This window comes from Antedon mediterranea, chromosome 1 (assembly GCF_964355755.1).
Source record: "Antedon mediterranea chromosome 1, ecAntMedi1.1, whole genome shotgun sequence".
In the NCBI taxonomy this organism is placed as follows: Eukaryota; Metazoa; Echinodermata; class Crinoidea; order Comatulida; family Antedonidae; genus Antedon; species Antedon mediterranea.
The window spans coordinates 29,482,223-29,508,000 of NC_092670.1; the positions used below are offsets into that span (position 1 = coordinate 29,482,223).

The window sequence follows — 25,778 nt, forward strand, 5'->3', positions numbered from 1 at the left end:
TAAATTCAGTGTCTTCCTGACAGGAAGCAATAGAGGCTTAACAACTTATCAAGCCGACAATTCCAACCAAACTGATTACCAACAGACAAACGCTTAAACTAGAACAATTGAAATGGCTAAGAGTTATATATCATAATTAATCATTTTACTTCCAGGGAAGTACAGTTCAGACGTGTGAATATCAATCAGTTTCAACTAATAGTTTTCTATTATGAAACTGTTAAATTTAATTACGAATGTATGTTTATTTCTTTCTGTTTTAAAGTTCAGTGGATATGAATTAGCTATATTCGTTGAGGGCGCAGCAGACATAACTTTGGATAGCAGACACTTTAACAATGTTGAAGATAATTCTAAACAAATTATTTTAAAATGTGAATATGTAAGTAATGCCACAGAACCAAATTCCGAAAGCTCTAAAGTTTTCATCTATGACAATTCATCAAGTTGTAAGTGCAAGGAGAATGCGAGTATTCTCGAGCAAATTGAGGAACTAAGTCAAGAAATAGGAGGCCTAGCCGGAGTAAACCAGAGTAAAGAATGTCTCCGTATGTCTTTAGCGGTAGAAGGACTAACAAACTACCTAGTATCTGATAAAGCAGTTAACACTAGATTTGCAGGTAAGTGAAATATTAAGCCGCGGCACGTGTGTACAGAAAGTGGTAGTTTGCTACTAGATCACTGTGCCTGTACATGACTTTCTAGTTACTTTAGGTCAGCTTGATTTGTCAATCAATAGCGGACGCTAGTAGTTTATTAAGGCGGAAAATGGGAATTTGTAAACTCGTACGACGAGACATGCTCAAACCCGAAAGCACGACTGGGAGAAAAGAATCTTCCTTCCTCTATGATGATAAAATAGTTTTTTTCGAATTGTGTGTATCAGGAAGCTGTGTATAGATAAAGAATTGTTTGATTTAAGCGTGGTTCCCACTAGCGACGCAACACAAGGACGTAACGCAACGCAGGTGAATTGACCAATCACAAGCGATGGCGGCTTATTCGCTTGTGATTGCCAGCTGTCTATAACTTGCTTGTCATTGGTTAAAACGCTTGCGTTGCGTTTACGTCCTTGCGTTACGTTCTAGTGGGAACCAAACTTTAGTGAGTACGTTTTGTCGCGGCTGTAAGACAAAGATTCTGAGAAATTAGACATTTTGTTTACTGTTGGGGTATGTAAGCAAGCAAATTCCCTACAACGGAATATGCATAATACTATTATCTTTATATGTATATGTATTGGTGATTGATTGTTTGCTGATTTAATGAATTGATTGATAAGCTAAATCAACTAAGGAAAGTCCAATAATACATAATTATATCCTTAAAACAATTAAATAGAGCATTTCACATTGTATTTTATGTTACACAAAATGTTTCTAGTTACTGTCGAGCGGCGTTTGTTGTAAGAATATTTCTTGTTTAAAAACAAATTCTTCAAATTATTCTTACAAATCCAAATATTTGTACGCTAGGCGTCGATCTAATAACCTAGGTATTTATGTCATTATTAAGCCATTCCAAATCTTTATCCAGTTGGCGCTGGTTAGTATACCTAAAGTTTTAAATTGCAACAGAGAGCAAAAGCGGTATGTTATGATTCATATCCATTTCAATTTTAGATATGTATATTCGCCATTTTTAAGTCAATTAATTTTATATTTTGGTCATACTTCATGTTCAATTTATAATGTATCTTGATTAACGCGTTAATTTGCAAATAATTTTATAGACTTTATGGAATGACGTATCTAATATTAAACTGAAATCACAAATCAAAATAACTTATCAAATTAAATATTATTATAATTACCGTACTGTCTCTAGTATTCGTTGTAATTGAATGGGCGTGGTCAGTGTTACATTGCAGACTACGTGTTATTAGACGCATTTTTCCATATCGACAGACAAATAAGTATACTTGAAATCCATATGATTTATATTGCAAGGTCAAGTTCAAACATTTTATTTATACTTCATGAATTTAAAATAAAATTGATAGTAATCTTACTTACATATATAAAATCATTATAACAAATACATACAATAAAGTGATAAAATTCCAGACATTACAAAAAATACAGTTATACAAGTTTTTTCAGGATAGCCCAACAATCTTAGCCTATTCCCGTTATGGTATACATTTAGATCTCGAATAAAGAGCAGCAAGAACGTCAACGGATACTATGTGTCTTCATAACAGTTAGGATCATTATTATCTAAAATAAATAATCTAATCATTAATGCGTTAAAACATATATACAAGTTAATTAATTTAAAAGTACTGAATGTGATTTAAATTTGTCTAAAAATTACTCTTGTTTTCAATATGCTGACAAGATTTAAGGTAGGTTCTCTGCCTGTATAATTAAATGTTTTATGATGAGATACTATCGGATTTAGAAACTGAAAAACCATTGACACTACTTCTACTGTAACTCTTTAACTTTTTCAGGTACTGATTTCCATAAGAGCGTGATACAAAATGTATCCACGTTTCGCTTCATTTATTCAATATTCTGCACACATACACACATTAACATATTGAGGTTGAAATCAGTGTACAGTATGTGTAGAAGAAAACCAAAATAAATATAACAAAACATTACACCTAGGCTCTCACAAAAGACGAAGTAACAAAAAGATGCTAAATAATAAATATAAAAGAGAACAATTTAAAACGGAAAATTAATCATACAAGCACATGAAAAAAAAATTCCCCAAAAATGAGATACCAGAACAAGATTAGTTAAGTAAACTGCAATTAGAGATAATCATGGAATGATATAAACCTAATAGTCCTACATTTGTGTTTTATATCCAGAGATATAATATATTTTGTCAATCATACAGAATAATGAAGAATTAGTCGGATAAGCATCCATTTAAGTTACGTTAGTATTGAATAGACCTATCCCTATGTATAGTTTATGGTTATAGAAAATATCGATTTCTTAAACATGTAACTATAGGCGTACATATTTTATCTACTATATTCACATTTTATTTTGTAGAGACCGCTGCAAGAGACTGCAATGATATCCAAAGATTAGGCTATAATGAGAGTGGAGTATACACAATTCTACCTCATGACTGTGGGCCTGCTTTTCAAGTTTATTGTGATTTGGAGACTATGGGTGGTGGCTGGACGGTTTGTAATTTTTACCGTATATTACTCTGTTTTTTAACTACAGTATAGTCTTAAAACTGAAATGATGGAAATTGGATTTGATAACCAAAGAATATTAAAACAATATTCGTTGTGAGACGATAGCGATGATACAAGGGATCATTAAAAACCCAGTGCGATAAACAAAACACTATCATACATGTCAGTTATCAATACAGGATTTAATTGCATTTATTCGATTTATTAGTCGCGTGCAACGCGACTCTACAGCTTACTATGTCGGTCGGTTGGTCGGTCGGTAAACACTAACTTGTATATGACTTTATCTTGATATCAGTTTAATCTAGCTAAGTCAATTTTTCACACAGTATATTCCTTATGGCCAGGAATCGATGTGGTTATGTTTTCACGGTGCGCAATAAAAAATTACGCGGTCTACGCACGATTTAACGAAATCACGTTTGTAATCATATCTTCACAACCATGAATCACAATTAAATGAAATTTGGTACTCATACATTTCAGGGCATAAATCATCATATGGCAATACAATTACGTGCGTAGCGCATGTAACGCATGCGTACGCGCGCTTTAAATGTTCAAAATTTATTTTCGATGAAATAAGAGTACGTTTCAGGCAATTTTAGGCGTTTACAAAATTGCCATGAGTGCGCAGATGTTTGCGCGCGCACTGCGCGTTAAATGTTATTACGCACTCTTTTTGCCCGATTTCTGTTTTCTTGACTCACTTTTCAACTCGAAATTACGTTATACGAGCACATCAAAAGTGACAGGCTACGCACGTGTAAATTAAAAAAATATAAATGTTTTTAAACTTTTCAACATTTTTAAATATGTTCAGCAATTTCGGTCAGTTGGTAGGTTGGTCGGTCGGTCGGTAAACACTAATGAGCACGCGACTGCAGCCATCTATATGGCCTTGTTTAAAATTGATCCAAAAATGACCGGGGTAATAATATATAGAGCACTTAGAAGTTTCACATTTTATTATTATAAATCCAGTAGTAATTATGTTAATTATTGTTTTGTATAGGTTATTCAGCGCCGACAAGATGGCAGCGTCGGTTTTTATCGAGGCTATGGCAGTTATCGTCGAGGATTTGGAAATGTTAATGGTGAATTTTGGCTCGGGAACCAGAATATGCATCGTATAACAGACCAAGACGAATATGAACTGCTTATTGAATTGTGGGATTTCAACGACACTAAAGTGTATGCGCGTTATGACGGATTTTATATTGGTAGTCACCATTCCAAGTTTAGATTAGAACTCGGCAAATACATTGGTGGAGATGCTGGTTAGTTTTGCTTCCTATAATTAATTTTACACACATGCAAACGCATTCATGTATTACAATTGTTAAAGATCAACACTTATTATCTATAGTTAAACATACAAGTGCGAACTTCCCCACTTCTCTGCTTGTGCGCATCAACCTACCTACCCAGATAGGGTAGGTAGGAGATAACATTAAGATTAAGATTATGGAGAGTGTTGGTATGGGATCAACATCGCATTTAATGAATTGGTGTACTTTGAATCAATTTATCCATCATAATTCATTGACAAAATGCTAGATCAGGAAGCTATGCGGACGCGGAGTAAAGCCATTATAGTGTGGCAAAAATTCTCTAAATGTTTACAAAACGCTGAACGTGCATTAGATCGCGATAATTATCACCATTAGATATCACTTTTCTGTTAAGTGGGCTAATTCCAAATGACACGTGAGGCGTAATTAACCAATCAAATTGCAAGAATAAAACCGGGTTTGTTATAACAAAACATACGTACTGCGCTATTATAATTTTGTTGTTTTTCTTTTGATTGATATATTTATTATAGGGGATTCACTGTCCTACCACAGTGGCAACCCGTTCAGTACCAAAGACCGAGATCATGACATGATTGATTACAACTGCGCCCTCAACTATGGTGGCGGTTGGTGGTATCTTGGTTGCCACTACTCCAATCTCAACGGGCTCTACCTGATAGGTGAAACGGAACTATTTGGTAAGGGAATCGTCTGGTACGATTTCAGAGGACAAAACTATTCACTCAAAAAGACTGAAATGAAAATTAGAATTAAAGATTAAGATTGAATTATTGTTAATATTATTACAAATACCAGTATGTTAAGTATATTATTTTTATCAATATTATAAAAAAAAAACAAATTCGATTTTATTGTGTTGATAAAAGTTTTGTTTTCTGACCGCTCGACGCCACAATGCGTATTGCCCTATAAGTTTAACATAAAATATACGTTTACTACACATTTTTGTGTGTTTTCTTATATCTAACAAGTACTTTGCAATTAAAAATCGATAATTACACATTATTCCTAATATACAAAAATAAAACTGCGTCTTATATTTCAAATTTATGCAACATACAATGTAATTACTCAGAAGTATGTGTATACAGTAAAAGATAATAACAATACCTTAAAAAATCATTTAAATTGTTTTCATTAACTGAGATACATTTGAGAAAGGTTCAGTATCATTAGTTCGAAAGTTTTCTGAAATAACTAGACCTATAATGATTATTTCCTTTTCAAGGAAATTCTTGTGATTATCGGTCGAGAGTACTAGTTTTAAGTATGAAAATTCACGTATCGAAATTTTATTATCGTAACATGTTTAGAAAACTAAACTCGGTGATATCGATGCACTGTATAGGCATTTAGTGATCTGGAAGTCAGGGTTAGATTATTCCTTGTTTGAAAAATGTATAATACAAAACAATAATAACACCTTAAGTCTGAAAAGGTACCGCTCCTCTAAACGAAACAAAAGATAATGCACCCTGGGGAAAGTTTGAGTCTGAGAAAATGGCGCTGATTCAAACAAGGTTAACACGATATCATTTCATTGAAACGAATTAGATTTACTTGAAAGATCATGACATAATAACGTCATAGTTATGCCCTTAGCTAATGCTAACAATGTAGACAGAACAACAGCGCCCTGTCGGAAATTATCGAACTTCTGACGGAAGACCATACAATACTACTATGAGAAAATTACTTTCGGGTCAGACTGTGGTCTTGGGTTGATCATTAATATACTGAATGACGACTTATATCGTACATAGACTATAGGCATCATTATTGCTGCTTACGTATGTGGGAATACAAATGAAGAAAAACTGTGGTGGCACTTTCTGAAAGTGTGTATAATGATCTTTAAAACAGTCGCTATAATTCAATGTTACTTTATGTCACGTGGTTTTACTTTCTGGTTTTTACAATTCCCATGATTTTACAGGTAAGCTTCGGTATTTACCTTCATTCAGTTTGTTATTTAGAAGGAGCAATGCTGTAACAATGGTAAGTTGAAATACCATTTTAAAATTAAACCAAGCGTCATCACCTGTCATATTATTTAAGTATTTGTGTAGATAATGTTGAAGAGTTGTAGTAATATTCTGGCACAAAAGGAAGTCGTACACTCTTTCATTACTGTATTTTAATTTTGCGGAGCAGTGATCTCACTCAGAGGTTCTAATATTTACATTCAAGGTTGCGAGAGAATATTTATTGAACTGGAAAGTCATAAGACAATAACATAGAAGATCAAGTAATTATTAAAGAATGTAACATTGGTCTTTGTGTTGACGTCATTTCCTTTTCACTACATTGTTGTTTTTTTTTTATAAGTAAGAGGTAATTTAATAGAGCGTAAGTAATTTAAAACAAAAATTGAAATAAATGTTTTAATGATTTTGCATAGAAAAGAACTATACTGAAATAGTATTCATCTCAACTCTGGGATTATATTAAAAATGTATCTGACTGATTTGAATGTTTATGTGTGTCATGTTAAGGCCTTCAGTTGTTTAATGATTTGAATCAGCTGCTCCTAATACGTTTATATTACGTTCAATATATTCAGCTACTAAGAATTTGAATGCAGTACCCGTAATTTGACATTCCGTAATGAAATGTTCTTCTTTTGAATACATGTGTAGGTCTATGTAGACATAATGGATACACCGATATAAATACGTAGATATTTGTATTGTGGACAATACAGTAAAATATGTATAGCAAGGCATTTTTATGCCTACTTGTTAGTCTGCTGAATTCGGTATTTGCAAGTAATGTAACGGACACTTTTCTAACGATTGGACAAGCTGGATCGTTTGATATAAGTTCTGAAGTAGGTTCATTGGCTCGACCTCATCAACCATTTCATCAGACATCTCGATCAAATGTTTCAAACAGTCAAGTGCTTGAAGCTGTAGAAAAATTATCCATTGATATTCGGACTCAATTGTCAGAGTGCAGTGGGGGAAGAATCAGGCAACTGGAGCAGGCTGTTCTTGATTTATCAAGTGTATTGAAAGTATTTGTTAATCAAGGTCAGACCAAAGGTAATGTGTTTATTTTATTTACACATTGAATGTAATCAATAGGGAGCTTTCGATATGTGACGACCGACGTGTTACATCATGTTATTTCATTGTTCGCATGTGGAATATTTGGGCGTGTGACTTTGCTCCCATTTTGAGACAGGTTTGATGGTTTCTAGATCCAGACGACGACGACACATCGATTGACATGAACTAGGCTGGTCATCCGTCCTTAGTTGTCGCAAATCGAAAGCGTCCTAAAACTTCCACTACAGTACTACCCGTGCAACCATACTAACTGCCATAATTGATCTTGTGGATATCATTATAAGTAGTAAAGGCCTAATCTAGCACTGCTTTTTTAAGTAAACGTTTAATTCAACTTCACCCTAACTATTATCAAATCTACAGACTTAAAATTGAATAATGTGTGGATCATTTACATCTGGTAATGCGGGCAATGGAAATTAATCTTAAATCGTGATTTTCACTAGGACGTAACGCAATCACGAGGAGGATGATGATGAATCGTACGTCCTTGTGTTGTGTATCCTAGTGGAAACCAAGCTCAAGTTTGCTTTGAAGAGAACTCATATAGAAATCAAGAAAGTCCGAATATTGAATATTACGTTCGATTTTAAAATATTTATAGCCTAAATAAATATATATCGTTTTAAATTAATTAATTAAATTTCGTTATCGGTTCAAATTAGTTAAATAAAATTTCAGTATCGCACATTTCTGGAATAGCAGTAGAGTGCACAGCGTCGCGATAAGCTAGGCATGCATGTATCTTCTCGGACTCGCGTCGCGGACAGCTGTAATTGGCTTTGGTACATGGCGGTTGATATTTTATATAATAATATAAAATAATACAAATATTAAGATTTTATCAGTGATAGTCTATAACTTATTTGATTCAGTTTCAATAGAACGTCCAAGGGACTGCACAGATCACCTCCTTAATGGAAAAACAAAGAGTGATGTGTATTTTATATACCCAGATGATTGTGGATCTCCATTTGAAGTGTTCTGTGACATGACAACAGATGGCGGAGGGTGGACAGTAAGCATGAAACATTGAATATTATTTTAATGTAGGCCTATCTTACATTCAACATTCTTACATAATAAAAAAAGAACCATTTTAGAGTTCCAAAGTTTGATTCACACTATAGGGTGCAACGCAAATAAAAGTATAGATCACATAGGCCCACTATAGTACATCGCTACGGTATTGCTTCTGTGCGCAATTAATTTTTTACATGTTTTAGTTGGGTGTCTAGAAAACTCAGATCTAGAAAACTCAGTTCTAGATCTAGAAAACTCAGATATCAAGATCTGACTTTTCTAGTTCCAAAATGGAACTAGAAAACCCAGATCATCAAATGGACCGTTCCATTATTATTAGAGGGTAGCATATTTGAAATACTACACAGTATTATACGTTTTCTTACTACTAATAATAATTATTATTTATAATGGTACAAGATTGTAAAATAAATAAATAAATAACAATTTGTTGAATAACTCATAACATTTGTGACGTTTTCTAAAATGATCATACCGCCATCTACAATTAAAAGAAATAACCTAAACATAACTTCATTTACATATCACTACGACACAAACAATATCTCACACGCAATTATTATTCTGATCATATTTATTTATGTGATCTATAACTTCTTCTTACAATGAGTGTTGTTCCTTTTCCTTTTTTTTCAAATATCATAGCCAATTTTATATAACTCAGAGCTGTTTTGAAACTTAGATTTTTCAGCGAAGGCAAGATGGTCAGGAAACATTCTACCGAGGTTTTGGGAGTTACCGTAGAGGTTTTGGTAATATATTTGGTGAATTTTGGCTAGGCTTGGACAAGATCAGACGATTAACAATACTAGATGAATACGAACTCCGTGTCGACTTGAAAGATTTTGACAGTAATACAGCACATGCTAAATATGGCAGATTCCGTGTTGGTAGTCTTGAGGAAGATTTCAGATTATTCATTGACGAGTACTCTGGAACCGCAGGTAAACAGTTAAGCGTGATTCCCATCATGAAAGATATTCAATTTTTCTTTAGTGATTTGGGTATATGGCCTAGCTAGAACAGCAGTATCTTCCCCCCTCCCCCCCCCCCCCCCGTCTCGCGGTGGCCCTTCTGAATATCTTTGCCCTGGTGGTACAGCATAGGCCTAGCTTTCCAAGCTAGGGGCCCCAACGCTTTCGAAAATTCCACTTTTAAGTTAAATTTTAGCTGTATTTTTAAGGTTATGTACCTTATTTCTAGTGGTTCTCCGTAAACTGAAAAATGCCAACTTTATCGTCCTCAAAAAGTTAAGACGACAGAATTTCACGCTAACCTCCGCCCACTTAGATCAAAAGCTCATGCATACATTATTCATGTGGCTTTCCTGTCCTGTTTCGTAAAGTCCTTAATAATTCCTGGCGTGTTTGTAAATTTTAACTTTCAAAACCATGGATGAAACATTGTTCCTAATATTATTAAAATGCTAAAAGTTACGTTTATTTATAGCCTTTTGAATTATGTTTTAAGCTCTGTCTAAACTATCAAACTTTATGTGACAAAAACATGTGATATGTCCATATATGAACATGATGATGTCATATCACTACTATATTTGGGCATATCACTATTATATTATTTGGGCACATCATTTTGTTGTCAAAATTAGTTTGATAGTGTAGACAGAGCTTTAAGCGTATTCACTAAATAAAAGGTTAATTATTACGGTACTGTAGTACCTGGCTACTTCTTACGGCCAATCACCGGGCTCAATCGAAATCAAACGGTGGTGGTTCCTATTTTGAGATAGTCAGCTTCAACGAATGTGCACTGAGAAGACCTTTGTTTATTTTGTAACATTTTAGGTGGTCAATGCGATGAAGGCAAGATACATTTACCATGATCTCAGATTGAAACAAATCCTTCTCTGTCATTTATCCATGCTTCGATCCATCGAACCCAGCTTTTCACATTTGTACTTTCTGTACGAATGACGTCCTCCCATTCTTTTTCGAATAGTTTGTATTGTTACTGTTAAAATAAAAAATAATTGCGACGATACATATCCTACTACTGTCACTTCTGATCATGACATACATTTTAATAACCATAATAAAATGGGAATATTCGAATATTTATAGAATTATGAAATTGTATACATTTATTACGGTTTATCAAATTACAATTTATTCTAAACTTGAGACTATTGGACATTATTTTGTTATTTTTTCTGCTGGTAATTTACTTTTCATTAAACCACTGTCAAGGCATAGCACTGTATTCATTATATATGGGTTCAGTGCCCGTTATTTTCCCTAGAAATAGTCTCCATAATTCCATTTATATTATACTGCAGTATGTATGCGGTTTTGTAGGATTACTTATAGATCGACATATTTTATTGCACTGTTAATGTTAAGCGTTTGCATATGTTTATTTTACAATTCATTTATGGTACAGTATATTAGGCCTAATATCTACATTCTATAGCCGCACAAATGTTGTTAGTGTTAATACCGTAATAATTGCTGTAGTCCGGTGGTTAGATCTAAATAATATACAGAAAGACCCTGATTCTATTATCGATATTGCTCAGTCCACCTTCAGTTGTAAATGAGTACCTGTTTGAAAAACACTAAAGAGAGTAAGGCTGTGTAAAAATAAACTGTACAGGCTACCCCATAATACTGAGGCTTAGTGGGCCTACACCGAGCTCATAACAGAGTGAATAATGGGACAAGAAAGAAGGAAAATAGAAGAATTCGTTATAGATAACAATAATATGCATATCATTTTGATATTTAATTGAACTATCCCTCTCATCACAAATTAAACTGAACACGACTTTTATTGTGTTTATTTCCAATATACTTGTCTAGGTGATGCTATGATTCTTCATAATCATCAACGTTTCAGTACCTTCGACCGTGACAACGATGCCTGGACTGGTCACTGTGCAGAAGAATACAGTGGAGCTTGGTGGTATGAATCGTGTCATTTCACAAACTTAAATGGAGTTTATTTAAACGCGCCCGGTAGTGAATATGCCAAAGGTGTTGTGTGGCGACAGTGGAGGGGATATGAGTATTCTCTCAAGTTTGTTGAAATGAAGATAAGACGGAAAAATTGATTAAAATCTAAACATTAGGGTCTAATACAATAATTTACTCCCTGTGTGCTACTTTGGACATCATGCATAATTCACCTTTGCTTTTGCTTTATATTTCTATGATATATTTTTATTAAGCTTGATCTCACTTTATATAATTATATATATATATATATATATATATATATATATATATATATATATATATATATATATATATATATATATATATATATATATATATATATATATATATATATATATATTTGTCATTTTTTGTAATTGTAATGCGTCCGTCTATGTTTTATGTTTTATGCTCAGGGACTACAAAGACAAGCCACTGTGGCTTCTGTGTGTCTTGACCATAAACTATCAACTATCTGTTGATGTTGAATAAATGTTGTTTTGATGAAGGATAAAAAACACACACAAAAAACACCCCTTTGATAATAATCTGCTGTGCTCTAATGGCTTTTAAACGGGCAATACATTAACAGAACACGTAATGTTCTGTTTGGAACTTTATTTTTTTCTCTATTGGGAGACGATCACATTGATGTTTACACTTACTGAAATCACAATGGAATCAGGTATTTACGGCCACAATGAAATGTTACATAAATATTGTTTCAGGGAGAGAATGTTATTCTTTAATCATTCATTTAGAATCTATTTAGGCATATTGCCAATATATTATTGCTAATCATTGTCATTCTCAAGAGTTCCGTTCTTCACAAAAAACGTGTCGTGAGACATCCTGAAATCTGACAGGATTTGAACGCAGAGAACTCTGTGATCGGTAACCGACCAACTTATCCAGACATTAAAGCTGTTTTCACATCTCGACCGAATTCGGTTTGGCGGCGCCATGTGAAAAATATCTCGAGCGTTGAGTGGTTTTCACATCGAGCGTACGAATGCGGTTATCCGTTGTCATGTGAGTTCATTTTTGCTCACTGGTGATTGGACACTAAGGAAACTTACTTCTAAACCCATTTCCCATGCTGTTGTAATACAGTATTAAATAGGTATACACAAACATTATGGGTGACACATTGATATGTGTACGACACTCGTGGAGAGTAACTCACTGAGAACGTTTAAAACCAATCTTGAAACACACTGAAAAACCCACAACCTTGGGTTTGAGCCATAACCAGATTTTCAAAGAGGGACTCACAAACCTTAACAGGTTTATAGTCTAAAGGTCAAGGTAAATCAAGGTAAAGTTATCTGAATTTCCCTCGATACACGTAAACTTACCGAGACTTACGGTTCCGGTATTTTAACGGTAGGCCCTTTGAGCCGTGGAATGTGCAAAAAGTCATATTTGTGCAAACAACAACGACTACTGTCCAAACATGTTACCCTTAAATGTGCAAACAAACATTAGTGCAAACATGGCATCCGCAAATCTGTAAACATTCGTAATTCCCTAATGTGCAAACATCACACCGTAAAAACATATTATCTCCCGGATATTTAGAATTAGGTTATAAATGATTTTGGTTAGAAATTTGTAAAATTTATTTTGCACATTTATAATCAAAACTGATCGTTTTTATATTTATTATTTATTATGAATTTATATAGATTTGCACATTTGAGGATGCCATGTTTGCAAAGATGTGGTTGTTTGCACAACTAGGACTATATGACTTTTTGCACATTTCACGCCTCGACAACCTTGCTGCAACTTTGACGTTGTAGATACAGGAGACGGCAACTTAACAGATACTTAGTAACTGCTTTGGATCGTGGAAGTATCTTCGTCTACCGACCTAAAACGGAAACTTGCTATCACTATTATTATCACTAAATATAAATCTTTGTTATAAAAAAGCATACTTTTCAAATAGTTATGATTGTCAGTATAATAATTGAAAAACAGGTTCTCTAAAATAATTGTGTAGGGGCCTAATTATGCGAGAGAATCAACAATATAATTATAACTATATTAAAACCTAAACAAAATTGTAAACAAATCTAAAATTCAGTCGGCGAAAACGAACTACTGGTACATTTTAATTTTGTTTCAGGTGTATTTTGTTGTTATAGACATTCATTATAATAGAAGGTACTGTAATAAGATTAGCTTATTCTCGACTATATATCAATCTTGTCGCCGTATATTCCTGTCCAGATTATATGTTCCTAATACATTTTAATCTGGAGCGTTTACATTTCAAAATCTAGTCTATATTATTCCCATTAAAACTGTACGTTGTACTTCTTCAATGCTATCGAAGGTTCACAAACGCTTTTAATTGAGGAAAAGGCGTGTTTGGTTCAACATTGTTGCATTTTCTGATGTGAAATGTCTTATTTGCATATGTGTGTTAGTTTCCTTAAACAAGCACGAATGTGCGATACTCGGGGTACAGCAAAAGAAGCTGTAATGGCGTCATAAGACGGGATGTAACGTCACATACACATCAATAACCTCGCTACCAAATACGACTATTCCGAAAAGTTACGTCACATAACACTTCTTGTCCTATCTTGGGAGCTGAAATTGCCTATTGTCCTATTCAGTGTGACCAGTAGGTTATGTGATCGGCTGCCGCAGAAGTCGTCTATTATGTGCGCTAACTTTGATTGTATTCTATGATTTGTAAGTGTATGCTGCAGTCACAGACAAGGTTCTGATTCACTTATGGTTGTCATATGATAATTGATAGTAAAAAGACAAAAAAAATGAAACTATAAAGTCAGTTTGGAGCGAAATGGATCAAGTCACATCTACATTTGTTTTTGCTATTTCCGGGAGCAGAAGTGACCTCACAATATCATAAATATGTTTTACTGTATATATTCTTATTCACCAAGTCAAGACCTTTAAAATGACACCAAACACGGCTATATTACGACGAAAATCGTTTGGCACCAAGGTACCATCTTCGAGACGTCATATGGCTGCATCCGGTTTGAAATAAAAAATTCCGGCTCTATAGCTTTGAGGACATGTCCCTGTAGTATATCCATGCCAAATCACAGCTCCAACGAATAAGGGAGGAGTAGTACTTTGTAAGTCGCATTTTTTTCGATTGGTACCATGTTTATGACGTCATAATTCTGCATCCGGTTGAAGTGCGAAAATGTTCATATCACATATTAACCTAGTATATGCATGCCATGTTTCAGAGCCGTCAAACGTCGCGTAAAGAACTAGTAGGACTTGAAAGCTGGCTCAATAGTGTCCAGATGGAAGAGAAGATTAAAGAGTCCTAGACTCGGGGTGTAAAAAGAACATAATATATGTTTTGTTTTTGTACGTGTATTTAAAATTGTAGGCCTATTTCAATTAGTTAGTTTAAAGGCCATTTATACGTGGACGATAACGATCGACTGTAGATAAATATAATAAGAACGTTTTCATTACAAAACTATAATATAACCAGTTATTCTGCTCGTTCAATCAAATGACGTCAGGATTATTAAAAACAATAATAATAATATCTTGATGATTATTGATCATGTGTGTAGGGTCCTTTACGGGTTTTTTTGGCCGATAATCAGACACGTAAAAATGGTTCAAATACGCATGACTGTGATATAGAAATCCATGATGTCGTCAACAAAATTGACAAAAGTTGCCAAACCGAACTCCACGTATGCAAATAGTACCTTAACATGACGCTAAAGGCATCATAGGAAAATAATTAAAACTTGAGACTTTATTATTAAACTGATCAATTTATTAGTAGTTTTTCACAGAAAGAAAAAAAAACTATCCTATTAAATAAATAATTTAAACACGAATATATATATATATAATATAAGAAATGCACATTGTGGGCTTTTTAAGGTCGTTATATGCTTCCTGAAAATGAAATTACGTAGCATACCCTTATTGTATTGTAGCGTAATTACGTTAACAAACATTGTATTCTTGTGAACAGTTGATTTACCAATTTATTTATATTACTGTATTATTGTAACATTTCCTTATGATTTCATCTTGTTTGTCTGTTTAAAACACATATTTAATCGAGCGTTTGCCTAAATTACATGTACGGTCCATGGCTATTGCGCATAAAGTATACTTACCGGCTTGCGACAAATTTTTTTTTTATTTGTTACATAATTGTCACATTCTTCTGTGAAAATATTATTTTAACAAAAACTATTTAATTTAAAGTTTCTTTTGGCAATAAATGTCAATATAATGTAAACAATATGTTTTAATAGTTCATGTCAAGTGACTAATGATAAAGAAAGGCTTAATACTATTGGTCTGATTTTGTAGATTGGTGTTCCATACTTCATAACATAATAATACGTCTAGAAAGTGTATCATCATTGGCTTGATATGATTAGACCTATGTTAAGAAATGAATGTTTTAAGAAAGAATACGCCAAGAAACATGTTAAGAAATGAATATATTTTAGTAATAAAAGAAAAAATATTAGTAGTAAGTAAGTAATTCGATGAATGTTTTTAACATTTGCCTCACTATGAGGAAGGTGTATCTGTGGAGCATTCGTATGTCTTTTTCTCTTCTTATACTGCAAAAGTTTCTGTACGCCATGTTTGAATATGTTTTTCCATTGTCCAGACAATTTCTCCAGGTACAGCGATCAGTTGTGAGATTTTCACAGGAAGCGATTAGAATCTGGAAAGAATCCAATTTCAAAATATCTTTGTAGCGTAATTTTGTTCGTCCGCGTGGGCGATTACCACTCCATTTAGAATGTGTTGGGATGACGGTCATCCTGTTGCCTACAAACATGCCCTGTGCAGCGGAGACGGTGCGGTATTAGCAGAGTGTGCAATTTCCAATTTTAGTATTTGGTATGTTTTGGTCCCATGTTATATGAAGAACAGAGCGAAGGAAGCGAAAGTGGAATGCATTAAGTTTGTGTTTGATTTTCCGGTGAGTTGTCCACGTTTCACTGCAATACAACAGTAGATCTTCATTTTAAGATTCACATTGAGATTGTTGTTGTTCCAGACTCTGCAGCAGAGTTATCCAAAAGTCGTATCAGTGATTTTCTTATTATATTTCAACAGTTCTGCATACAATGTAGTTTGAATGTGAAATACATTTCTTTTTCCCTTCAGTTATTTTAACAAATTCAACGTTTGAAAGTTCATTTGATAGTTACAGTAAAATAAAAGTGTTTACCTAATTTCCAAACTATTTTCTAAAATAGATAATTAAATGTTTTTTTTATTTATTATTGAAAATATTGTCTGATATTGAGATTGTATGAGTGAATGATCTTCTGAAATAAAGTATGAATTGAAGCATTTTTATAGAATCTAAACTGGTATATCTCTCATTGTCAGGAAGGCTTTTAAAATGTGAGTCCTGCTCAAAATATCTGGTTACAGTATAAGCATACGTATTCAGGAATAGCTTCATCCTGTCGTTATAATAATATATTTCTTCTGAGAATAAGGTAGATTGGAAAACAGGCACTCTCGTTGGTAAAATTGTATCTGAACCTGTAAACAAATAAAATGTTTTTGTTATTTGATTTGGTTAGTGGTCATTTTTACCATGACTGCTCACAGTAGGCCTATAAACCCCATAATCAGGTTAAAATTACTATTTAGAAATTATGTAAGTAAAGAAAACAATTTATTTATTTTTAAGTTTTCAGTTGCAGGTATGTCTTTAGGCACACATGACCAAGAATTACCAAAAATAAATTAATCAATGTCCAGATACAGCGGTTATTTTGTGATGTTGAACCTGTTCACTGGAGTAACCCCTACTCGTCTCGAATGATGAACTGGATTCTTTAAAGTACACAGGAGCAATCTGTGTACACTGGATCTACAGTTTATAGTCCGAACCCAAGCCGATATTGTTTGCTCTTTAGGTAGGTAAACGGCGCATTTACCGTACCTCTCTGTCATTTTACTCGCTTCGTGCAAGTGTCAAACTATCGAACCGATCCGAAATACTGAATTGCGAAATTCCTTTATAGAAAATAATTTAGAAAATGTATACTCTAATGAGATTGAGTATACTTCACTTCTTGCATATGCACACTTTAACTTTAGGAGAATAAGTACCATTAATTTACGGTTGGTCTGCTTTTAAACGATTTCTAATAACACACGACTCTTAATAACGCCCCTGGTTTGATACATATATTGATTTCAAGTGCGCCTAATATGTATTTATGTTGTTATTGTTCTTATAGATGGCACTCATTTAAGACTTATATGGATTAGACGTAATTCTAGATTTTAAGACATACAATACCTCAGATGTCATTACACTCCCAATTTATATTGTGACGGTTCGATCACGAGTTTATTAGTAAGTGTTATTGTAGATGCAATGACGTCATTTTTTTATGCGCGTTATAATCGGTTAAGATACGCATCCACACATGACTCGTAAACAAAGAAGCCTTAAATACTCTACCGCCTAATCACATTGTTTCTATTTAATTACCAATAATACTGTATTAACAGCAAGTAGTGATTTAACGTAAAGTCCAGTGAAGTTTTGGGGGTTGGTAGTATTTGTAAATTTGTAATCATTTCGAATAGATAATTCAGAAAAACCTACATTTTTACTGGCATTGCAAAAAGAGAGAAGACATAAAAATAAGTTTTCAAACAGACATCATCGTACTATATGCCCTAATGACGACGTTAACCCGAATGTCAAATACAAAAAAAATTACGAGTTGTTATTGATTATGTTGTTATTGATTAGCTCCACTTATGATTGGCACTGAAATTCCAAGTTAAATAGAGTTTTCATTGCATTAGTTAGTTTTATTATGTAATAATACCAAGGAGGTATACGTAATCGATCGTGTGTCTGACTATGTATTGTATAGTAGTTGCTTTGTTTGTATGTAGGCCTATGTTTGTCTGTTAGCACGATAGCGCCTACAATTTTCAAGTTATTATTATTTTTCGGTATAGGTAGGATATACTTTGAGACCATGCCTATTGAAATTCAAGAAAATTGGTTGATTAATAACTTCACAAATAACAAAACTTATATTATTTTCAGACCGACTAGTGTTAAAAGATAGGACACGATTTTGAGGTACAGGTTTTTTTTTATACGAGTAGTTTTAAAAAACATATTTCTTTTCAAATTCACCCGCTTGTATTTCGCATTGTTGTTCTATTGTTAATTAAATAAAACTACTACTAGTTTTTTTAAGTACCAGCAATTTTTGACATTTACCAAACTATTAGTTGACTGCTGTTAAGCTTACTCCATGAGTTAAGGCAGTGACGCCGCAATTCGGCACAGCTTCTTGATTTCAGAAAGGACATTGTTGCAATCCCGAAATAGATACAAGATACAAGATAACTTTATTGTCAAAATTGTTAAAAATTTCGAGATATGTTTTGTACCTGAGTAGAATAAATAATACGATGTGATAACTATATAAATAAATACAAATGATACAAGTGACTATCTTGAAAAGTTTTTGTTAAATAAATTGCATGCTATGTACATTGGTGAAAATCTGAAACGGTTTGTGGATATTTTTTCCTGTGTCAGTCTAACACTTCCTGATCTACTTATAATGATGTCTGAATGTAATGGGTGTGATGGGTCTTGCATAATTGTGTCAAATTTCTTAAGTATGAATGTATTAAACATTTCATCTAAAGATTTCACTTCTACACCGATAACTCTGCTGGCCTTGTTTACTAATCTCTGAATTTGACTTTTACTATTTACATTGATATGAGACAACCAAACAATAAGAAATGATTGATTGAACAACAGAGGAATAAAACATATGAATGAGATGAGAACTAACATTAAACCGTTTCATTTTGTATATAAAGTACATTCTCTTATTAGCCTTGGTACGGAGTTCTTTAGTGTTGCTCTCCCAATTTAGTTTATTATCAATTATTAATCCCAAGTACTTATGACTTTCTACTATTTCAACAATTTCATTATCGATTTCAATATTCACATGATTAGTTTTATTTTTCCTCTAATAACCTCTTTAGTTTTTTTGGCATTTAGTTCAAGAAAATTTTGTTTACACCAGACTACAAAATGTTCAACATATTCATTAAACAGGGATGTATTATTATTTGAAATTAAACCAACTAGGCAAGTATCATCTGCAAACTTAACATTAAATGATTTACTTGGGTCAATATCAATATTAAAATCAGAATATAATGAAAAAAGTAAGGGTGAGAGAACGCATCCCTGTGGTGCACCTGTATTACAAGTTAACTGCTTAGATACGCTACCCCTAAACTTAACAATCTGTGTTCTTTCATTTAAGAAATCAGAAATCCAGAGATTTAATCGTGGATTTATTCCTAACTTTAATAATTTATCTGTAAGTAAATGAGGCTGAATTGTATTGAATGCTGCAGAAAAATCTAAAAATAATATTCTAGCATAGTTATTTGGATATTCAAGATGACCATACACCTTTTGCGTGAGCGTCATAACTGCGTCAACTACGCCCCTTTTTTCCCTATAAGCAAATTGGTTGCTATCAATCATACCCTTTGTTTCATTATTTAATATATTTTAAATAATTTTCTCAAAGCATTTCATGGGGATGGCTGTTAATGCCACTGGCCTATAGTCATTGCAAACAGTACATTTATCATTTTTTGGAATCGGTGTGATAATAGCAGACTTCCAAAGTGTTGGTACATGACATACATCAACCGACCACTCAAATAGGTAATGAAAAATATACTTTAATTGAAAATAACAGGTCTTCAGAACTTTCCCTCAGATTTGATCTGGCCCTGTGGCTTTCTTTGACTTGACCTTTTTTAGGGTTTGTTCCATATCAGTTATATTAATTAGGATATTGTTATTTCCTTCTTCTCTGATTGAGCCCATAATATTTTCATTTTGCTTTTCCCGTAAATCCGAAAAGTCACTTTTTTTTAAACCTGACAAATATGTTTGTATTAAAAGTTATTTAAACAAATTATAAATCCAGTAGGATTTGAACCATGTAGGTAAAGCTAATACCTAAAGCCAAAAATGTATCTGTCAACATGCTCATAATCAGTGGATATATTTTGCCAAGTACTTCAGTCAGTTTCTGAGTGCTTTCATTTGTCTGTTTGGTTGTTAGCAGAATTAATCAAACAAATATTACAAGATCTTTACCAAAATGAAAATACAGATAGTTATGTGGTCAAGTTATGGAGTTTCGGACCACGGTCCCAATTCTGGACCACTTTTTAGTATTATTTTCAGACAGATAGGACAATTTTTAAAAGGTGACGAGGTGTCTTAAAGTAACAATTAAACTGAAATTGTATTTTCTCGAGAACTACTTTTAAAACTTCACTTTTGAACAAGAGGCAAGAGTTATAATTTGTGATTTGTAATTTTAAAACATAAATTTAATGTACAGGTTTTTTGATACGAGTAGTTTTTAAAAAACCTATTTCTTTTCTTACCAGCCATGTTAAGCAAGGAGATGCCTCTATAAGTATTGCAATCGTGACGGCTGCCCTTATTTTTGTAGAGTGTAATGATGTTGGAGTGCTTTAGGTCCTGCGAAATACACCTTGAATGCCAACACGTTTTAAATACTTCAATAAGCTCAGTTGTCAGGACATTCCCACCTATTTTAAACACCTCTGGTGGAATGCCGTCAGGCCCAGGAGATTTGATGTTCTTCAATCCATAAATGGCTAGTTCTACCTCATCTTTGGTGATATTTCTGTCAAGGTCATGTATGGTTGTTAGCTGCTGATTTTCCTGCTCTGGGGTTTATGCCTGTGTCTGTAACGTAAATAGAGCAAAAGTGATCCATCCATCTTTTAACTTGAACTGCAGGTTCGGTGAGCATAAAACCATCACTTGAAAGAAGTGGTGCGCTTTTCTTTGGAATAAGACCAGTTGTATCCGAGCACATTTTGATTCATTCACGGAGATTAGTCCAGTAGCGATGTAAAGCATTTTTTGTAAGGCGCTGAAGAACCATGCTCTTTGCTGACTTGTAATCAGCTTTTGCAGAACGAGTGTTTTCGTTAGAATCTTATCTCTTGCTGGTAGTAATGTTTCAGCATTTTCAATTAACCGATCTGGCTGCCTATTTTTGTAGAAGCAACATCAATTGTAGGAACATGCTTTGGTTTGGCAGTGTGATATATCTTTCTTAAGCTATGGCAATGGATTATGTCACATAGCTGACGACGTCTCACAATAATGACAATGGATGCCAGCGACGAGAACGAGGATGCATCCAGGTTGTTTTGGTACAAACAGGACCTTTAAAGTAGGTGTTGGCAACGCAAAGGCTGCGGTCTGCACAAAGTTCAAGAAGACGTTGCCCGTTCTCATTCATTCTACCAACCCCATGATATCCAATCACATTGCACCCAGAGTTATAATCAGAGCCAATTCTAGCGTTGAGTGCTAAGTTGTCAACAGATAGAGTTTTAAGAATGGTTTCAGTTTGATAGAAACAGATAGACTCTGTTCTCCCAGACATGCTTTGGGGTTTGCGCATGCCAAGTCCGAGTTTACAAATTACCATTTTTACAGCCTCAGTAAACTAAGCTTCCGCGTCATACAGTTTACTAATGCTTCCGTCCTTTTGAATAAAACTGTAAGGTACACGTTCCAAAACTCTACAGCTCACATGTCGGTCGGTTGGTCGGTCGGTCAGTGGGTTGGTCGGTCGGTCGGTCGGTAAACACTAACTCAAATTTGAGCACGCCACTGCAGCCATATGTATATTGCCTTGTTCATTGGGTGGATGGTGTATATGTGGTAGCAGACCATCATTGTTATGGTTAGTATGAATGCGCGCATTTAAGTAATTGTTGTTTTATGGTCATCGTAGACGTGAGAATATTACTTACTATTGTACACATTATGATGATCAGAATACTTACGATCATTAACAACTTATTTGCATTTTCCTACACCATTGGGACATTCTAATTTTCTGTAAGGTATTATCATGAGAACCCGACGTTCGTTTGGCAACTCCCTGGCCATCATCAAGGTAATCCTTTGTTCTTGAGGTTTCCTATTCAAATAAAAAGATAAATAGTTTATACAAAAATATATCGTACGTTTGTTAGACCTTTCTGTGGATTCATTTTGCACACGCTAATTTTGCTAAAAAAATACTATGCGCAGATTGAAAACCTGCCACCTATTTATACATTATGGCCTTTTGGTTCAGAATTTCTATAATTTCGTCATAGTAATATTTATTATTAGCATACTTCATTTTCTAACTAGACCTAATAATAAATATCTATAATATAAAGAATCAAATAAAAAAAAAATAGGCCTAATGTATAAGAAAAGTTCCATCTTGAATCAAATTTTAAATGCTATAGTTTAAGCGACTCTCTGATTATTTGTTATTAGGCCAAAAAAAAAAAAAATAGTTTGTTTGCTGTCATCCGCCGCCCCTAATTTCGCCAAAAATTTGGGGCGGAAATAAGAAAAAGTTTTTTTTACGTTGAGGGCGCTTTTTTAAAAAAAGTTTTTTTTATGATTTTTTTTAAAATCGAGTGTGCGAGGAAACAATAAAAATAATAACGTCGCGTATATTTCGGTGTATAATCGCACTTTTGACACGCAAATTTAACCTCTAAATTAAGGGTGCGTCTTATACACCGAACATAAATGCCTCAACACACAGATATCGCCACCTCGTTGGCTAGGCCTGGGCTTTTTAAGGTAAGGCCTAGGCCTAGGCCTATTAGTATTACTAAAGTCTAAAGAGTAGGCCTAGCCTAGCTACAGTGTACTAGCGTAACAGCAACCTGCTAGTTTTCAAGGCATTTTAGCGTGATTTTGTACTAAATATGATGAAAAGATTTGTTCATTATGGAGCTGTTTTAGGCGCTCCGATACAATTTCATTTGAAAACGTTTACGATTGGAATAGTATTATAGTTATACGCACGACCGTCCTACCCCCAGCGCGAGCGAGCCCTTCTTGGCAACCACATTGTGTACACAGCTGTATTCGACTAGTATATTCTCCAGTTCGTATCCGGTTATTCACCCCCTGGACATTTACCCCCCGGACAACTACCCCCCGGACAACCACCACCTGGACCACTACCCCCTTAGGACAACTACCCCTTTAGGACAACTACCCCCCGGACAAATACCCCCCGGACAACTACCCCCTTAGGACAACAACCCCCTTAGGACAACTACCCCCTGGACAACTACCCCCGGACAATTACCCCTAGGAACAATTACCCCCCGGACAATTACCACCCGGACAATTACCCCCCGGACAATTACCACCCAGAAAACTATCCCTTTAGAACACCCTAACCACCCAGACCATTCAACAACCTGACTCTGCAACAGTGTATAATAGGAATTAATAACTATATTTTAATTCGTTACTTTGACGAATTACTATTCATTATTGTAAACAAAAGTAAAAGATTGAACATAAATATAGCCTGGTATAAACTGAAGATTGTCACACATGATCATAGGATAGTCGAACGTATTATATAGTACTCCCTGTATTTACTGTAAAGACTGGGTTCGCTAATAATAATAATAATTTTTGCGTCAGGACAATGCTTCGATAACCACTGGTCTTAAAAGAATTAATTTTTGTCTCAAATTCGTCATTTTTGTACACTTGAAGAATAATATCACTTTTGATATTTGACCTCAATGTTCACTCACCGAATAAACGTCAATCTTTAAATAAATTCCCCTCAAATAAACGGTGACCATGTCACTCCCATGAAACATCATATGGAATAATCGGCGTCTATTTCCATTAGATTATACCCCCTCCCATTGAATAAACTACTTTCTTCCAATAAATGTCCACCTAAAAACCACCTAAACAATAAACAGCCCAGGCCGTTTTTTCAATAAATACGGTACTTTAAATCTAGCACATCTAGGGTCTAGCGTGCTGTTAAACAGAATAATCGGTTAAAAACGGGTGTTTCGAAACTAGAGACCCGAGACCAGAGACCAGAGACCCGAGACCCAATACGAAAAGGGAGACCTAAATATACGAAAAGGGAGACCCACGTACGAAAAGGGAGACCCCACTATACGAAAAGGGAGATCCCACTATACGAAAAGGGAGACCCTAATATACGAAAAGGGAGACCTAAATATACGAAAAGGGAGACCCAATTATACGAAAGGGAGACCCAAATATACAAAATGGGAGACCCAAATATACGAAAAGGGAGACCCACTATAAGAAAAGGGAGACCCACTATAAGAAAAGAGAGACCCCACTATACGAAAAGAGAGACCACACTATACGAAAAGGGAGACCCTAATATACGAAAAGGGAGACCCAAATATAGGTCTCCCTTTTCGTATTGGGTCTCGTGTCAGGTCTCTGGTCTCGGGTCTCTAGTTTCGAAACACCCGTTAAAAACAGATGATTTCATTTTTACAGAAACCGGTCCTATATATTTGTCTACTTTTGGATGGGGGGGGGGGGGGGGTAGTTGACCGGGGGGTAGTTGACCGGGGGGTAGTTACCCGGGGGGTAGTTATCCTAAGGGGGTAGTTGTCCGGGTGGTAAACATCCGGGGGGTAGTTGTCCGGGGGGTTGTTATCCTAAGGGGGTAGTTGTCCTAAGGGGGTAGTTGTCCGGGGGGTAGTTGTCCTAAGGGGGTAGTTGTCCGGGTGGTAAACATCCGGGGGGTAACTGTCTAGGGGGTAGGTGTCCTAGAACCGAAAACGTGCGCCTCTCGATAAAAGGATCGAGCGAGGCTAGCCCACACACACGTGCGGTCATGCACTCGATGTTGCGGGTGCGAAACTCATTCATAACAAGTTAGAAAGAACTGACGGAATGGGGGACTTCCCTTCTTGTTGAGGCTGGGCGCGGCCGTCTTATACATCGACGATATACAAAATACCGATATTTTACTCTCAGTTAGGGGTCGGGTGCGTCTTATTATACACAGGTGCGACTTATACACCGAAATATACGGTACACTAACTTCTAAAAATTAAAATATTTAATTAGGCCTGCTAACAACGACCTACTGTGTAGTAGGCCTAGCCTAGACATAAAAAAAAAAAAAAAAAAAAAACTTGACAGCAAACAAACAATTTTTTTTTTTAGGCCTTATTAAAGATGGCGCCTAAAAAGATTCAACATGATTTGACCCAACAAACGTCTAGTGCGCTGTATATTACAGTTTTCGGC

The 25,778-nt window shown here is 34.7% G+C and overlaps 1 protein-coding gene and 2 long non-coding RNA genes across 4 annotated transcripts in view; 1 reads left to right on the forward strand and 2 right to left on the reverse strand.

The window, feature by feature from the left end:
• LOC140063636 (uncharacterized) overlaps positions 1–25,778 on the reverse strand; it is a 478,535-nt gene that overhangs the window by 228,457 nt on the left and 224,300 nt on the right. The window lies entirely within an intron of this gene.
• Positions 21–11,821, forward strand: LOC140050576 (uncharacterized). Its single transcript, XM_072095800.1, has 8 exons — positions 21–620; positions 3,015–3,151; positions 4,185–4,449; positions 4,998–5,247; positions 7,207–7,532; positions 8,435–8,577; positions 9,286–9,547; positions 11,423–11,821. The coding sequence occupies exons 1-8, from the start codon at positions 212–214 to the stop codon at positions 11,671–11,673; spliced, it is 2,043 nt and encodes a 680-aa protein (XP_071951901.1). The 5' UTR covers positions 21–211; the 3' UTR covers positions 11,674–11,821.
• The window catches only part of LOC140063635 (uncharacterized), a 45,184-nt gene continuing 34,794 nt past the window's right edge, over positions 15,389–25,778 (reverse strand). The window contains exons 3-4 of the long non-coding RNA XR_011847648.1: positions 22,493–22,629; positions 15,389–17,104 (exon numbers count right to left, since the gene is read on the reverse strand). This is a non-coding gene — a long non-coding RNA (uncharacterized lncRNA). The remainder of the gene's footprint in view (positions 17,105–22,492; positions 22,630–25,778) is intronic.

Coding starts and splice junctions, on each gene's coding strand:
- LOC140050576 (XM_072095800.1), top strand. CDS start 212: ATGAAACTGTTAAATTTAATTACGAATGTATGTTTATTTCTTTCTGTT. Junction 4,450..4,997: donor ATACATTGGTGGAGATGCTG/GTTAGTTTTGCT, acceptor TATTTATTATAG/GGGATTCACTGTCCTACCAC. Junction 9,548..11,422: donor CGAGTACTCTGGAACCGCAG/GTAAACAGTTAA, acceptor ATACTTGTCTAG/GTGATGCTATGATTCTTCAT.